At 32.3% G+C, this 19,108-nt stretch overlaps 1 protein-coding gene and 1 pseudogene across 3 annotated transcripts; both read left to right on the top strand.

The window, feature by feature from the left end:
- Positions 1-351: 351 nt before the first annotated feature.
- LOC148605232 (P-selectin-like) lies at positions 352-8,399 on the top strand. Of its 2 annotated transcripts, none has more exons than XM_088548033.1 (4): positions 352-664; positions 1,420-1,617; positions 6,421-6,618; positions 7,940-8,399. In XM_088548033.1, the coding sequence occupies exons 1-4, from the start codon at positions 499-501 to the stop codon at positions 7,999-8,001; spliced, it is 624 nt and encodes a 207-aa protein (XP_088404159.1). In that variant the 5' UTR covers positions 352-498; the 3' UTR covers positions 8,002-8,399. The 2 variants fall into 2 exon arrangements, with proteins under 2 accessions (XP_088404159.1, XP_088404160.1); XM_088548034.1 differs by lacking the exon at positions 7,940-8,399 and adding an exon at positions 7,275-7,698 and having other exon boundaries at positions 359-664.
- A 1,247-nt stretch (positions 8,400-9,646) lies between these two features.
- On the top strand, positions 9,647-17,493 carry LOC148605231 (receptor-type tyrosine-protein phosphatase U-like; annotated as a pseudogene). The gene is made up of 11 exons (XR_015915762.1): positions 9,647-9,655; positions 10,642-10,769; positions 11,143-11,291; positions 11,463-11,598; positions 12,008-12,157; positions 12,979-13,075; positions 13,313-13,386; positions 14,131-14,327; positions 14,991-15,206; positions 16,403-16,531; positions 17,301-17,493. The product of XR_015915762.1 is annotated as a receptor-type tyrosine-protein phosphatase U-like (transcript).
- Positions 17,494-19,108: the final 1,615 nt, after the last annotated feature.

Genomic DNA, 19,108 nt, shown 5'->3' with positions numbered 1-19,108 from the left:
TCACCTTTTTGTCGGTCATAAATATTATTTGAAGTTAAGAAGGTTCTTTTTAGTTTGTAAATCAATTTACACATCCAGGTATGTTTTTATCATTATTCATGAAGGAAGTGAGTGAATAACTTCAACATGTCCGTACGTCTATCACAATGTTAATCCTTATATTTCAGACCGTATAATATTAATAATCAAAATATGATCGTTGAATAATGTTATCCGTTTTTATGCCTTCCTGAAACTATTATACAACAACACAAAATTATATAAGAAAAAAATGAAAACCCATTAATTAAAAGAAAAAAAAAATGTAAAAAATACTTTGTTCAATGCATTGTGTATTAAAAACATAACCAGCGATTGTGGGACTGTTTGTCCTTTACATTCTATTCATTTTTAGCCGACATTTTTCTTTCATAAAGGACATATTCAAACCTCAAACCTTAATTGACGCATTTATTTTTTTTCCAAGCTACCATATGCCCAGACTTAATTGGGTCTAATATGTTGATTGAACCGTCAATCCTTACAGGACATCAGTATAACTCAGTGGTACACTTTAGATGTAAGAATGGATACATGATTCATGGCCCTTCAGCTATAAAGTGTATTGTGAATTCGCAAAGTACAATCATAGGTCATTGGAACGCAACACAACCAGAATGTGTGGGTAAGCGTTATAAAATTCATCTTTTTGCACTTAATTACAAATGAAATTCGATCAGTGCTATATAAATCACAGAATATTAACTTCCTTAAATTCTATAGATGAAAACAAAAATAATTTGGCTTCCTGAAATTAAAAATCTTCCTGACAAACATCTTACACAAAAGCATCATTAAGCAAATGCTTTATTTACCTTATATCCTTACATATGAAATTGAAATACCTTAAAAACAATTATGAAGTCTGCGGATAGTTGTGTAAATCTCTTCTACAAACATATTTCAGTTTTCTTGGCTGCCATTCTTTTTAGAAAAGCAGAAAAAAACACCTGTCATGCAGATACAACTACTTTAGACAAAGCTTGTAATATTTATTTTTAATTATAGTCCTTTTTGTTTGTTTGTTTTTTGTTTGTTTGTTTGTTTGTTTGTTTTGTTTTATTTTTTATGCTTTTTTTTCCGTTTCTTTGTTCTTAGTTTGGTTTGTTTACCTAGGTAATAAGTGTCCATCCATTACAATAAGACATTCAAATATATCGAACATGAGCAGCACGAGATTTCCTGGTAGGATAGAAGTAGCATTAAATATGTACAGCAGTTGTCGTTATCATATGATCATCCGAAGATCCATATTATTTTGACATTTATGTATTTTCTAGTCATTATGTCCATTGTAGTGATGACAGAATACTGCATTGAAAAAAATAACAATCAATAAGTTTGAAGTGTTTAATTGTTACACACCTCATTTTTTTCTAGCCATCCTCTGTCCAGATTTGGTTTCTTCTGATCGGTTGATCACACCAACGCAACTGTCAGGATATCTAAATGGCTCAGTGGTGGTTTTCAAATGTAAGATTGAATACAAGATTCAAGGTCCAACGGTTATTAGTTGTATGCGGGATTCAGAGGAAACTATCACAGGTCATTGGAATGCGACGCAACCAAAGTGTGTCGGTGAGTTATATTTTTGCATTTTTAGTTCATCATCATTGCTTAACCATAGTATCATAAAAAAATCCTCTTTTATTGTATAAACAGTTATTTGTTAAACACTGTATTATACCATTGTTATAATTTGCTTGACTTGTCTTCCGTCGTCTCTGACACAATATACTGTTCTCTGTAGGTCGGATCGATTGTTTGTGCATACATATATGTTGCTACATATATCTTTTTTAACTGTAAAAGATGTATCAGACGTTACTATCATGCAGCAACATAACACAATTAGATATGCCAGCTACCCTAACAAAGATTGTTTTGAGGACATTATTATTAATATTATTACTACTATTTTTTATAATATTTGTATAGCGTATTATATATTAATATAACTACTCTAAGCGTTTTGCATACATAAAAAATATCACACAATATAAACAATAGTATGTAAATAATATAAACAAACAACTGAAATTCAATTTAAAATTCATAGAAAATTTATCCAAAGTAAAAAACTATTTAAAAAAATAATTTTAATAAAGGATATCTTTACTACTGTCTAAAATATTAAAAAAAATATTTATATTTAAATATTTATTCTAACTGTAATGAATTACACTAGTACTGAGTTTAGGTCTAAAACAAAAATTTCGATCTTAACACAATCTTAGATCGTCTTAAATTATACTGAACAATCTTAACAAACACAAAAAATTTCAAGACTATGTAAAAAAGTAAGATCGATTTCAGTTCGAAATGTTAAGACTGTTTAAGACTACAAGATTGTCTTCAGTTCGACACATGTAAGACCAGCTGTTTTGTTGTCTGTTCAGACTAGTTCAGACTTTGTTGGATCATTTGAGATTGTATGAAAATTCTGTGTTAAGATGTTATAAGATCGCGTCTAGACTTGTAAAGTCATAAAATTATGAACATGAATTGTCCTTCTTTGACAATATTCTTTAATTATATGCCTTTTTTAGATTTTTTTTTATAAATGTAATATTTCATTTTGATTCTGAATATTATATGTATTTAAAGAAGATATATCAAAATAATTTATGTCGTTTTGATTCTAATTATTATTTACATTTACTTATAAAAATAAATGTTGCTAGATTTCTATCCATATTTAGTGTATTCAATATCCCTCCGACTTAAAAAAAATCTTATATTGATGATTTTGAATACATATGGTCAAAGTATCGGGTAATTGTATAAAAAACTTGCAGGCGCCACTATGTGCTGAAATACATCAAAATTATATTTATAGTTAACTTGCATACTAAATATCTGACTAAAGTATATCCATAAAACTTTTTTTTACCTAATTCAAAAAAAAAAAAAAAAAAAGGAAAGAAAAGAAAAATCGCAGCATTAAAATCCCTCGTAAACACCAATTAATCATATCCGTATTGTATAATGTTTTGCAGTTTTGTTTAAGACATCAACAAATTGCAATCTGCGAAACACGTTTGCAGATTATGGAAGTCGCTAGCCGACACCCTGCAACGACAAAAATAATTCAGCCGCGCTTACAACCTCAGCAATCAAGCCTTATCGCGACGAGATGTTTATTAAACTCTCAATTTCCAAATAAATTTATTCATTGCGTTGAATTACGTCGGTTTTGTTCATTCTATACACTTATATCTTTCATGTACTATAATCTGAATTCAAAAGTGCTAGAAGAACATGTAAACCACTAAAAGAATAAAACTATTTCATCATTATTATAAAGGATATTTTGTGTTAAATATTAATCGACCTTTCACTAAGTGTTGTAAATGTATACCTAATGAACCGTCTTATATAAATGACATTATTTATTAATAGCATTGTATTTCAAAATCATGGGAATGGCCATGTACAGTTGTAATCACTTCTAACCTCTCTTCGATCCTGTCAGGATTCGCTGTCATAGAACAGTTCTAAACTGTGAGAAACTGTTCTGACCGGCGTCACACCTTGTCTGGGTCTGTCAGGACTTTGGACAAGCTCTGTCATAATCTGTCATGGTTCCTGACACCCTCCTGTCAGAAACTGCTCTTGGTAGAACAGATACATGGATTAGAAGAGTTCCTGACATATTATTACAGTCATTAGCTTCTCTGACTGAATTACATGTAGTACGTGTACCTGATTACGAAAAAAGGCGTAGCACCCGTATCCCGGTCACGAAGCCTTGCTATATTTAAAAGTTTTTATCCGACTTGTTTGTATAACTTGCAGTACCAACAAATAGTATTGCCTGCCGTACGTGCTACACCCCTGACAATTTCAAACAGTTTATACAGACCTATATGGAAATTTAAAGTGCTCGCACTTGTACAATTTGCAAGAATAAGATTTTTTTTTTTTAAGAATTTTGACTCTAATAAATATCTCACAGCCACCCACATGATATTACTATTTTTTTTATACATTTTTGTCATTAAATGTAAACCCTCATGGAAATAAAAAGTGCTCGCACTCATACATTTTGCAAGAATATGGAATTTTTAAGACTTTTGACTCAAATTAATTTGTCATAGCCACTATATGATAGTTATATAAAAAAAAATAAGCATTTTAGTCATTGATTTTAGAGCTTCGTGGAATTTAAAAGTGTACACATTCATACATTTTGCAAGGATATTACATTTTTAAAACATTGACAAAATTAATATGTCGCAGCCATCACATGATAGTTGTATTAAAAAAAATAAGCATTTTAGTCATTGACTTTAGACACTCAAGCAAACTAAAAGGGTGCACACTCATACTTTTTGCAAGAATATGATATTTTAAATAAGTTTGACTCACGTTAGTGTGTCGCAGCCATCACATGATAGTTATATTGAAAAAAAATAGCATTTTAATTATTACTTTTAGCCCCTCATAGAAATAAAAAGTGTTCGCACTCATACATTTTGCAAGAATATTACATTTGTGGAAAACTTTGACTTAAAATAATTTTTCATAGCCACTATATGATAGTAATATTGAAATATTAAGCATTTAAGTCATTAATTTTAGAGCCTCATGGAAATTAAAGGTATGCTAACTCTTTCATGTTGCAAGAACATGATATTTTTAAAGAATATTGATTCAAACTAGTGATTGATTGATTCATTGTTGGGGTTTAACGCTCAAGATAGTGTGTCGCAGCCACCACATGATAGCATTTAAGTCAATAATTTTAGAGCCTCAAGCAAGTTAAAAGTGTGGACACTCATACATATGCTTGACTATGACCTTGTTGAAGAATTTTGACAGAAATGTATGTGTCACAGTCACCCACATGATCGTTGTATTGAAAAATTAGGCATTTTAGTCATTAACTTTAGATACTCAAGCAAATTGAAAGTATGCACACTCATTTTGCAAGAATATGACATTTATAAAAAAAAGTAACAAAAAGTTATGTGTCACAGTCACCCACATGATAATTATATTGAACAAATAAGCATTTTAGTCAATAATTTTAGATCTTTATGAAAAAGAAAACTGCTTGCACTCATACATTTTGCAGAATTTTTACTGAAATAAAGGTGTCACAGTCACTATTATTTCTACATTTTCTACATATAAGATCTAGATCTACCATTTAGGAAAATTTGAAGTGTTCACACTCATATTCGTTGCCAAAAGTAGCATTTTGTAGAACTTTGACCGAAATATTTAGGTATCAATCACCCATTTATTGCTAAAATTGTCAATTTTAGAATTTTTACAATGATTTGTGACCCTTATGTAATTAAAAGTAGCTTTCACTCAAAACGAACTTTAACTTTAACACCTGATAGGTATCTGTTACGACTTTTACACTTAGAACAGAAACATAGACCTTTAATTTCATAATTAAATAATTTGATTAAGTTAATATCGCAGGACAGAATGTAAAAAATAAAAATTAAATGTAAACCATGATAATTTTTAACGATATGTGACTGGACCGTGATCTAAGAAATTTGGTACATGAACAACGATCGGTTGATTGTAGGATGATGATCACGACGAGCTCTCTATATATCATTGGAAATTCAACGTAAATTTTGAAATCAAGATTTTTTTCATAATTGGGTTAGCTAATTTTACATTAGTAACACTATTTCATTTATTTATCGCCGACTTCCTGTTCTAAATTACGTCACGTAGAATAGAAAGATTTAGTGCCTGGAACTGTCCAGGGGTATGACAGTATAGAAGAGATATTCGTATATTATTTGTCACTACCCGGGACAGTTTCTGTGAGGATCTGTCAGGTAATAGGGAAAAGTGTGTTCTGACCCAGGACAGCCTCTATCAGACCATGTCAAGATCTGTCAGGATTTCTGTTCTATCTGCTGTCGCAGAACAGAAATCTGACAGATTCTGATAATATTTGAGAGGTTAGAAGTGATCGCACTGTAACACTAAAGAAGAGTCCAATCCAGATTTGTTTCACTCCTCGATTGACTTACTGCAGCGTTTGGAAATGTTTACAGACTCACATCGGGTACATGTGTATGAGGCTGCTACATTTAGTAAGACGAATCATATTTTGACATATGGACACTTCTTTGGTCAGACAACATGAAAGCTTGCTTCGCCAACATCTACTTACTAATACCCTCGTAATTGGTGCTCATTACAGACCATTACAAATCCATTAGTCGACTTTAATCCTGAGTATATTCTGTCACCACTTTCATTTTATTTTAATTAAAGACATTTAATAAGAGCGAAATGTTAAATTAAGCAGCTTTAGTGATACAGTAACTAAAACAATAACAGGCCTTATTAAATGTCAACGAAATCTTGTAACTTTTATAAGTCTAATTTATTTTTAAGCTGTCCCGTGTCCAGACGTCAACGCCTCTGATCTGTTTATTGAACCATCAACCCTGATAGGATATACCTATAGCTCAGTGTTAACATTTAAATGTAAGACTGGATACAAGATTCAGGGCCCTCCAGTCATTAAGTGTACGGTGCACTCCGAAGAATCGATAATTGGTCATTGGAATGCAACACAACCAAAGTGTGTTGGTAAGTTCTTCAACTAAACATATTTCACACATTTATATAAAATAAATATTTGTCTTTTTTATTATTTTCTTCAATTTAGTAAAAATAAATCTTTTCTTTTTTTTATATATTTAAAATATTGAATCTAGTCTTACATAAATTTATTCTGGAGATTTTATTTTGACATAATTAAAAAAAAAATGAAAATATGAGTGACGGTACCATTCTGTCTTTCTTTCTTATTCAAGACATTTAATTAGAGCAATATTGTTAACATATTGGGCGATATGACATTAAAGTACCAGTGCACTTTAAATTCAGATACCTCCAATGGATAAGTGAATTATGGTGTAAAAGACCCACTAAACAAATGATACTTTTTCAGCCTACACATGCTACACTTTAATGTAACGACAACCATTTATGCATTCAATTCTGCGCTTTTAGAAAACCATACATTCGTCTCCCACTAAAATCGACCAAATGAAACCAAATCAAAAACAATAACTCCTGCAAAGTGCAAATTTCATGAAAAATATATATATTTATTTCAAAAACGCAACAACCAACTTATAGACTACAACTGGTCATGTGACCGGTATATATTTCTGAACAAGAAGTAAAACTAAATTTGGTGGTTTAAGACGTGCATGAATAACCCTCTGTTTGATTTTCAGAAAGACTGCTACTTAAATAGTGTGCAATACCAACATTAAAAAATCCGTACATTAATGAACACAACGTGGAAGTTTCTTTGACTTCTAGATTACAAAATTTTGCCAAATTTTTGCAATACAGTTTTAATGTAAGGCTACACCATTCTTGTGTACAAAAATATCTAATTGAATGTAATTTTATTTTATTCTAGTTACAAACTTAAGTTGAGATGTAACACGAAGCAATTTGGTTTAGTTTATTTTGAATGCAACAAATTTTGTTTTGAAATTTATTAAACTGTTAAATTTCCCGATGGATGCTCATGTTTAGCAATTTTTGTCAGATTTCGAGACTCGTCTCGTTTTATCTTTTTCATAGCATAATTATTTTTTTTGCCCAGTGACCGAACTTTTCTTTTCATAATTTAATTTAACAAACCTTGAAATGTTATTTTGTATGGGATCTTTGTTATTCCCTTGGGGTTTCCTATAAAAAAGAAAAACCATACTAATACAAAACAAATGTAAAACTTAGAGAAATCCTTTTCCTGTCAAAATTTCAAATGCTTATATTTAAAAAATGAGCACACACTAAACCATATTGTACAGATTTGTAAAATTACATTGTAAATTACTATGTGCAAGTACAAGTATAAAAAAGTTCTTAAATATTATTTTGCTATCAGTTAATTATTCACGGAATCACCATTCTGATATGAAAGAAATATATATCAAAATGTGTTGTTAGAGGTAAATGATGATTGATGATATTATTGCTAGTGTTTAGTATTAACATAATGTACCAGAAAATAGTACAGTGTATCTACATTATATGTATCTAGCCAGCTTTTACAAAATTGCATTTATTTAGTGCTTGCTTCTTAGTCGTATTGCTTTCTTTGTTGATATTATCAGTACTTGTAATTTTTACACACACTGAAAATAACGTGAGCACTTACTTGTGCTACAAAATCAATTGCATTACTATTTCGATATTACACAGCCCTCAATTACATAAATTAGACGATTTGTAACATAAGACCATAAAGTGAACAGTTTAAAAAATAGAAACGTTTAGGACTAGGAAAACTTTTCCAAATGCCATTTTAATTTTAAATGTCACAATAAGTGTGTTTGTGTCTTCTGCATTCGATATTTTATCGACATGAATTTCCATTATTAAGATAGTAATTGTTAATAATTATCCTTCCAATTAGGTTTGTAGTGATATAACTTGTATCCGGAGCAACTAATACTTTTGCAATCAGATATTTGGATTTGTGTTGTAATAAAGAACAGGTACCTTTGAGTGTGGATCATTCGTCATCAAGGTCAGGTCAAGACGTATTTATCAACAAATTCTAATTAGCTGAAATATACATACATGCTTTATGTTTCTTTCTGTTAGTTCGTCATCATGATTTACTGTACACTCCGAAAATATGAGTATGCATTTAAAATTAGATTTATATTTTAGCATTGATTTTCAATCTATAAATAGAACTGATAAATGGTCTGCTATGTAGGAGAAATTCCTCAATAAAATCAGATGATAATTAAATCCATGCATGACAACGAATGTCACATTTGCATCGGACCTAGGTAAAACAAAAACACAATGGCGGTTGATGACCTAGATTTGTATTTTAACATTGATTTTCAATCTATAGATATAACTGAAAAATGGTCTGCTATGTAGGAGAAATTTCTCAATAAAATCAGATGATAATTAAATCCATGCATGACAACGAATGTCACATTTGCATCGGACCTAGGTAAAACAAAAACACAATGGCGGTTGATGACCTTTGATGAACCTTGTCATTCACCCATTCGTTAAGTGGGTTAGCATTTGCAATTATAATATTTTTGTCGACGAATACCCAGGCTGCATGTATAAAGGCAAAAAATGCACACCAGTTTATGTTTTAAATTTTTATCGGAGGCTAAACGTTTTTATCAACAGGATGGTTAGCCATCAGGAAAATTTGCTGTAGCAAAAGTACAGCAGATTTCATTGAGCAAAACAAATAAAAAAAAAGAAATTATTATGTAAGTTAATTTGAAAATGCACACAACTGATACTTATCAAGTTATGTCCAGAACGTTCCAAAATATTTCAGGTTAATACAGTCAGACAATTATACAATATTGCTATGCCTTACAATTAGCCCCTCTGAGAATTCAAGGGTAGAACATTACTATAGTCTGACTTTTCTACGGGAAAACTGTTATCAACAAACCTACCATAAATTATGATAGCCGGCGATTTCTACTTGATAATGTTGTTAAAGTAAAAACTATATTTATTGTGTACTTGTATGCATGGCGATTCATACGTGTCATGTTTAGATTAAAATTATGATTAGTTAATGATTTTTTTTGTCAAAAAAATGGTCACTGTTTGTGGATTCAATAATACCTGAAACAAATCTAATTACAACTATAAAAAAAGTGTATCCTTATGTTTTTGAAGATGAAAAAAATCGCTTTCCGACTCAAGGAATTTGAAAAAGATTTAATTCTTTTAATTTGAAATGATTGAAGCAATCCTCTATTTTACAGTGGATACCAAATTTTTCAAGACAACATCTCGACAGTTTTAACCTGGAGACAACATATGTGAAGAATACGTTCCTCGGATCACCAATACATAGGACAACCGTAACATGACCAAAAATAACATATAAACCTCGATACAAATACGCGCCGTGCAGGTTTGGGTGTCACAAGAAAGGGGCCACTTAGCTTGTCGTAAAAACCATGGCCAGGGCTAGGGCGCTCTCCCTCGGAGCAACTTGACTGCGTCCCCCAGGTGGTGAAATGGGATACCACTGTCAAGCTACGTGCCATGGTCGTCAGGCAATAATACAGAAAACCCGACCGCAAATCATAGTGGTGCAACGGGTTAGGAAAGATGCCATGTTCCTCGTACGTTAAAGAACTCTATCTGCTGTGGTATTCGACAGGACTAGGAACCTTTGCGCTCCGCCACAAGAATCTAAATTTCCCGATCCTACCGCTCTCTTTTTCCTGTGGCAATAAAAATTTGTCGACCATATTTTCCTTGTCTCCCATCCCATTCTTCATTTCATCATCATTTCTTGTTTCATGTTATCATCCATTTCTTTTGACTTCTGTTTTTTATACAATCGCTAATGAGTGTAGATGCATTGCTAATTAAATAAGAGTTTTTGATTATTATCAGAAACAATTCATCTGTTATGGGATCAATTTGCATGAAAGCCTCAACGTTTAAAAGATTTTTAGAACATTTATATGATATTTGGTAATAATCGAAATTCATGTTTCACGCATGAAAACAAACAGAGATATATTCTGAATAAATGCTATATTTTCATTTCGATTATAATTGTGATTCGTTTAGCAAAAATGCAACCACTACTGGCCGGAGACTGTTGGAAAATCAAATGACTTTGACGGAATTGTGATAACATCGACGAAAGAAGATATATATATTCAGATTTCACAATTAGGCATATCAAGATTTTAAAGGTAGTCAAAATAAATCTTGATTGTTAAACAATTTATCAATATCATTTTTTTTCTATTTTCATACGCTTGTATGTGCGAATTCTGTAAACCTATTTATAAAAGTCCATGCTCTATGGGCGTCAGTAGTGTATTAGTACTGGAATTGTTTGGAAAACATTTAAACACATTTTTTCGTCAATGATTAAGTATCTTTTGAACCTTGTTGCTTTGATTTAACATGGTACATAGTTTATTGCTGCAATGTATAATAGTATGAATAATAATGTTAATCAAAATCTAAAGAGAAAAAAAAAACACTTATATAAGTGAGCCTTTTTAAGCGATAATGTTTGCTACACTGCTAAAATCAGTACTTCTCTTCTCATGTTATAAGGAAAGAGAAAAGAAGGCCATCAAACAATTCCATTTCACAGCTTGGCCAGACAAAGATGTACCGAAATATTCATCTTCTCTTGAATATTTTCGACACAAGGTTAATTCGACGGAAAGTTCATCAAAGGGCCCAGTTATTGTCCATTGCAGGTAAAACAGTCTTTTTCATGTTCAAAGTAGTAAAGTTGAGTATGACGAAGTCAACTGTTTTCTTTTACTTTAAATGAAGTGGTTTCCAACCTTTATCGTTTATGTAAAGATCTATCAGAAGTGTATTGATGATTTTAAATAGTGAGTCACATGTTTTACTTTATTTTTAAGTGCTGGAATTGGAAGAACGGGAACATATATAACTCTTGATTACGCTGCAACCGAGGCAACAGAAGTGGGCTATGTTGATGTATTTCGCTGTGTTGAGACTTTAAGGAGACAGAGAGTAAACATGGTGCAGACCGCTGTAAGTTGAATTTACATGATCAAGCTTCATTGTTGTTTGACAGAAACTAGCTTGGTGTCCTTATGTGAATCCGGGGTAATAAATCAAACTTTATTGAAGAGGTTTACTAATGTATAAATAAGCAACAAAAAATTTCACACAAGATTGGATCGTTGAATTAATTAAAATAACTTTCGGAAACTAGTATGTTTATGAGTTAAAATTTCTATTTCAAGAAATCGTAATGATCAGGGAATTAACAAATTTAGTGGATCTATCAATCTGCACCCTCTGTGTGACATAAGTATATTTTTGTAAATGATAATAGGTGTATTAACTAAATTTCAATGAAAATAAAAATGACCGTACCGCAGTAATTGGCAACGGGATTTTTTTTTTTCGTCTTACGAATTCAATTTTGTAATATTAGCGCCAGTACATATTCCTTCACGATGCTGTCTTAGAAGCACTGGTGTGTCCTTACACTGGGACCCCTACCAACGATTTCCCAGACGTTTACAAGGATCAGATGAAGTTTGATTCTACTAAGAAAAAACATAAGTTACACGTTGAATATGATGTAATTACTTTAGTGTTATCAACTTGGTGGGTGTTTATAGACAAGCAGAGGACGCTTACCCTACCGGTGCACCTGATCCATGCTTCCATTTATCAGTGGAGTCCGAGTTGCTGATTTACTTTTGTAACGTGTATTATTTTGGTTATTTTATCATTTTTGCTGTGTGTCTGTTTTCCATGTCTGGTCTTCGTTCCTGGATAACATTCTTTTGATTTTCGCTATAATCTTTGCTCACTTGATTACTCCTTGATATTGAATTGTTCATTTGAAATCGAAATATACACACATCATGTACAAGGTGACACTTATTTTTTTGGAAATTTTGATGTTGCTATGATGGAAATGAAGAGTAATTTTAAAAAAATCGGTCTGATAAACTCAATGTAATAGTCATGGAAAAGTGAACACAACAAATGCAAAAATCAAGGTTAAGTCCAGAAAATCAGAAACAACAGAAATGACATTGCCTTTGCAGGAGAATTCCTGGTGAGAATGATGGGTTAAAGCTAAGTTTTATAGCGTGCCTAACCTCCAGCCTACATGTTATTACGATTAGTTATTTACAGTATATTCCAATAAAAAAGGTATTGTGCCATTATCTATAACCGTATAGACAGCGATTATATAACTTTATATGCATGTATTGTTATTTACTCTTTTACCCGTGTTTCTTATACCTTATTGAACCGATGAATGATGTAGCTAAAAGCATTATGAATGTGGTCTCAATGCAAAAAAAGAAATAAATAAAAAATACTGGCGTACAATATATGATGTGCATTTTATTTCTGATAACCTTTTTCTTTGTTATAGTTCTTCAGCTTATTACATCACTGTCGAAGAAACATGACGAAGATGATTTTGAGAAAGGAAAGAACCCCGAAAACAGGGAAAAAGGATACAGTAATATAATCCCAGGTAGGAAATAAATATCGTTGACTCTGATGGAATGCTTTGTTTTATTTGTCAATTATTGTCATTTATTCTTTTCTTGCAAGGTGTATCAAAGTCAATCCTGTTAACCTTGCCTTCCAATAGCATGGGATCGGTTTTAAACCTGTGCTAAATAAAAATTTGCATCTTTGAGATACAAATTATTTCAGTAAATGAAAACAAAGTTTAATTTGAGCTACTTTGATATATATTTTTTTGTAGTGGAATAAGAAATGCCACGTTTAACATCAACTGTTGAAGGCCACAATGAGTACATCAACGCTGTTTTCCTTCCGGTATGGTGTACTTTAATATATTTTAAAATTTTAACATTAATTTTTTGTTTTTTGTACCTACATTACAAGTGTTGTAAGCCCTATATTGTTTCTTCTATATAGCATAACAATTACAAAAAATCAAACACCTGGATCTATATCACATACCATATATCCATATTGCATACCTACTAGGAACAAACCCCTAGATCTATATCACATACCATATATCCATATTACATACCTACTAGGAACAAACCCCTGGATCTCTATCACATACCATATATCCATATTACATATTATTTCTAATCGTATTCTAGCAAATTAAGTGTAACGAATCTCTACGTATTTACTTAACAACATTCAGCTTCACATGAACAATACAACTAAAGTAAGTGAAACAAGCCATTATCTAACACCAAAGTTCTTATGATAACACAAAAAATACACATGGAAGAAAAACAGGAAAAGAGAAATATTAAGCCAGTGCTGCCTGGGATTCATCAGGTCTATTGAATATGATGGCATTAAAATACGTCACCCCACATTATAAAGGTCATCACTTCTGTCCATCAATGTCGCAAATGCTAATGCGAAAACACATCAAAGACGACAATAATCAAATTAATACGATATTTCAACTCTTAACTGAAGCAGTTGCAAATCGATGGATACGATGTGTTACACATAGATACTGATTGTCGAATAGTTGAGACTTTCAAAATTTATAACTCTAAAGTAATTATTTTTCAAAAAATGTTTCAGTGCTACAAAAGCGGCCGAGCGTTTGTTGTGACACAGATGCCGATGGAAAACACAATGATAGATTTCTGGAGGCTAGTTTATGACTATGAAATTTCAGTTATCTTCATGCTGAATACCGAATATGAACAAAAAGTAAATACCGATGAAGCCTTATTGAATAAAATAGATATTTTTAAAGCATTTACTACTTTTTTTGTGTAGGAGTTTATATAGTTCGTGCTGTATATTTTTTATATATTTTTGTTGTTGTTGTTTTTTGTTTTGTTGTCTTTGTTTTGGCTGCATTGTGTACGTAGACAATCTTTGTTTCCTGTTTTCTAATTCAGCCAAATGACATATTTGAAATATCCCATTGCTTACACGTCGGTATTCCTTATCACTTTACCAATATATGTATAGAGAGAGGACGTATTCCGTGAGGTTACTGCTATCTGTTTAGCTTCCAGTTAATATTACAAAGAGTAAAACTATACATATTAGGACAAAACCTCCGATAAGGAATTTATTCATTATTATTTTTTTTTTATGGAGCAATGTGTTTTCATGAAAAGTGTATTTGTGTATGCTGAAAAATGTCTTTGTACATGCAAATTAATGTCAAACCGGTTTGTCTTGCATTTAAAAAAAGGTGTAATGCTATCGAATATGAGAGTATCTATTACAGTATGTGTACTAGCTTAAGCAAAAAGATGAAATTTTTAGAATTTAAAAATCAATTCAATTGAATCAATTGATTTTATCGTTTAAAATTAAACAAAAGAATCTAGTCCGGAAGAAACATTATGTAGTTATGAAATTTTCCTTAACTTCCAATCATGTAAGTTTTGTAAAGCTATTTGTACATTTTGACGTGACTTCAGCTATGGTAATGCTGTTACAGGCATTATTTTTATTATTAATCCACTTTCAAGAAGATACATGGCGAAAAATGCACAACATGAATGGAATGGGAATTTAAGTTGGAATGAGGACAAAACCGTACCAGATAACATCGAAGATGTTTTCTCTTTTACCATTGACATAGAAGATGCACGAGGAAGGGGAAGCGGAGAAGGTACTCTCCTCGTCCATTGCCTGTAAGTAAACAAGAATCTAACGTACATTAGGACGCTTACCTTACCGGTGCATCTGGTCCATGCTCCCAGTTTTTAGTGCAGGTCCGGGTGTTAACAGAATAGGCCTTGCAGCAGCGCTAAGCTTGTCGTAAAAGGCGATTAAATAGTGCTCAGAACCGTAGCCGAGGGCTAGGGCGCTCTGCCCACAGGGCAACTGGGATGTGTGCCCCAGGTGGTGGAATGGGGTACCCCTGGCGTGTTACATGCTTGGGTTGTCAGGCTTTAATACGGAAAACCTGGCCGCAAACCATAGTGGTACACCGTGTTGGGAAAGATGTCACGTTCCTCGCACGTTAAAGAACCCTACTGTGGTATTCTCCCGGAGTAGGAACCATAGGGCTCCGCAACAGGCGGCTATATTGCCCGACCATACCCACCTCTCCCTATTTCCAGTGGCAATCAAAATTTGTCGACCCCTTTGTCCTTGTGTTCCATCCCTTTTTCATTTCATCATCATTTCATGTTCATTTTATCATCAATTTCATGTTCATCGTCTGAATATAGCTGAACTATTGCTGCTTGGACGTTAAACCCCAACAAACAAACAAAAACAAACCAGTTTTTAGTGGAGTCCGAGTTGGCATTTGTTAATTTGTATGTATGATTTTAGTTACTTTATGTTCTTTATTATGTATGTCTGTTTTTCATGTCTAGCTTTTGTCCCTGGATTACATTCTTTTGCCTACCGCTATGACCTTTATAATTCTTTAAATGAAGTTTTCGTTTGATTTCAAATTTAAACCACATATCTTTTAAAGGGGGAATGTACATGAAAATATGAAAATAAAAGTTATACGTTTCAGTATATGTAAAATAACACAAGATATGAAACCGATATGTTCTACCCTATGCAAGCAAAGAATGGCGCTTTCGCATTTTAGGGTGTTTGAATTGTGTACGACTCTACTTATCGAAAAGTAATTTCTGTTTTGGTTTTGAGCCAACGACTACCCGCACGGATCTATTATCCATATGCAGCAGAATCGCACGATCAAGTGATTTTAAGTTCAAAACACTCATGTTTCATTGAGCAAGAACCTGTATACAACGTACAGCTGCGATTGTCAATTCGTTACGATATGTCATGAATCATTGAAAATGATATGCATGCTATGCTTTTGTCATATATACATAAAAAAGAGTTCTTAATATTTCAGAAATGGGTGTGACAAGAGTGGTCTTTATTGTGTAATGTCAACTCAAAAATGAGGATAGACCATGATGTTGACATACAACATACCATCAAACAGATGAGGAATAGAAGACCTCACATTATATCTAACTATGTACGTGAATATAAACTTACACGTATAACAATCTTCAGTTTAGCGATTGGGAACAACACATTTTTGAGTATGCAAAACAATTTCAGTGCTGCGAGAGCAAACACACGCCTATGAAAAAACATTTCATACTAGTCATTAAAAGGTGAAAATAGAGGAATCTAGATAACACCATTTAAATGTAAGCATGTAAAGAACACATACATGTATACTGTTTCATGTATAACTATAGCATATTCGAAGAATACATAACCGTATATCATTGCTTCATAAAAAATAGGAACTGAAATAAAGTAATTTCTAGTTCACAAACATTCCCAAACCCAACCCCCTGTCAACTTCATTGCAATTTAAGGTATCGTAGTTTCTATACGATTCATTTTGAGGCCCAAAGTGTTAAATGAAGAACTCAAAACATTTCTGCTAATAGATGGGCGGATCCAGGATTTTAGATGGGGGAACACATCTAATTTTTTTAGGTTAAATTCTTAAAATATTCTTCTAGAGGGGGTGCAGTGTAAATATTTTGTGTGGTAAAATTAGTGAGAAATTAAAATTTCAACCGAAAACCTCTTAGGTACGCCCCGCCTAAATCCGTCCATGGCTTAATAAACAATCACTTGTATCCAAAAACAAAATGTGTATTGTTCCAAAAATAAACACACTATAGAGTATTTGGATGAAGACAGAAAAAAGGTATGAAGTTACGTGAAATTGCATGTTAAGATCATTAGAAGACAAACATGCCTGAATTATATTTTTTACTTTGTAGGAGCAGTTCCGTTTTCTTTATGAAGCTGTCATTGAATACTTGAAACGGTTCGAGACATACGCCAACTTAAGTTAGCAATTTGTAAAAACAGTCAATGAAATAGATTATTTGTGTATTTTACTTGCATTAGCTAATCATTGTATATGTTTGACGTTTGGCAATTAAAATATAAACCAGTTGGCTTTCATTTTGTGTTTTTCCCGACACAGTCGGTATAGTTTCGCTTTCTACCCTTTGACCTTAAAGACGCTTTTCCTTGGAAAAATCACCAGACTACAATTCTATTTCCCGATTTGCCAAATACTGATAATTTAGTGGCGTTCGAAAAAAAATGCTTCAAAACTTAAAATTGCATGCTATGTGTTATTTCATTAATGTAATGTAGAAAATTATAAGTAAGAGTTGGATATCCCAGCTGGGGATAATAAACTTATATTGGCTTATCAGTTATATGCTTGAGGTTTTGCAATTAACATATCAACCAACAGGCTTTCATCTTTTTTAATGTTAGCTTATATCATAATTTATTGAAATTTTATTTCCTGTTATAAGATATTGTTTTTTAAAGTGTGAGTATGATATGAATAAAGGTATAGGACATGCTTGATGTGCTGTATGGATAATACTAGAGCACATTTGATAGCATTTCTTCAATATTTATCATGACACAAGCCATGCGAAAAACAGGAAGTGCCTCAACATTTATAAATTAAATATCAACAGTCAGAGTCTTTCTTACAATATGATACGAGCATATTTCCAACTGTTATAAATGTTCACAGATCTATTTAAGAATATCAGGGATTACAAAGGGTTGTGAGGTCTTTTAAAATCTTTCATTATAGAACGAAATAAGAAAATCTGCCAAAAATGGCTGCACATGACCAGCAAACATCCTTTATAGTCTTTCGTCGTGTAACAAATTCGTGAATGTGTGTTACCTTAAATTATATCGGTACACATCTTATCAAAGTAACAACACTGCACAAAGGCGTATCCAAATAACAGATCCCACAAATTGGAGATGAATACATCATTTCTGTTAGAAACTGGAAGTTTATCTGCGATGTAGTTTGTATATTTTCGACTAAGCTTCTTTTTAGAATTGAAAGTAAGATGTTAATTATTCATTATTTCAAACATTACAATGCTGATATCATGGACGTGATATATTATTCTCCAAAAAAATTGCTGGTATATACATTTAACATATTGTACAAAAAAATGTAAATGCATAGACAATATGCTATTTGAAAAGCCTTTTCAATGCCATAATGATCTATGATGCTCATGGAATAGTCCTTAGAAGGTTTGATAGGGTTTAGATTGGATGAATTAGCAAATAATTACATTCATATTATTTTGTTTAATAAGAATCTCCGTAATGTAGCACTGTCAATATAGATTACCATTTGCTGAAATAAAGCTTAGTTCTTCTGTTTACATAATTTTCACCCCAAAGCAATCGAACTCTCTTACTTTACGAGGAAGAACTTTTTTTTCGATGACGCCTTTTGCCCGCGGGTGCAATCGTTACCCATGGACAACAAACCTTACTCCATTGACGGACATTGTAACAATGACGTCCAAAAACGTCGACATCAGTCAACATTAAGTGTTATGAATCTGGTTAATAGTTAACGCACAATGAAACGTTTAGAATTAAACTTTGCGGTACATACATGATTGCACATTGTGTAACCGTTACAATGCAGCTGTTCTAAGTTCAACCTGACGAATCCATGCGTTTATCATTCGGTTTCCTAATGTTGGTGTTCTAAGGAGTCTTTCCTGGGGAAGATTTGTAA

The sequence above is a fragment of the Perna viridis genome, chromosome 10 (assembly GCF_037379345.1).
Source record: "Perna viridis isolate PV_CMFRI_1.1 ecotype Kerala chromosome 10, ASM3737934v1, whole genome shotgun sequence".
NCBI classification, from domain to species: Eukaryota; Metazoa; Mollusca; class Bivalvia; order Mytilida; family Mytilidae; genus Perna; species Perna viridis.
The sequence above is the reverse complement of the archived record's forward strand: the minus strand, read 5'-3'. Positions and strand labels throughout refer to the sequence as shown.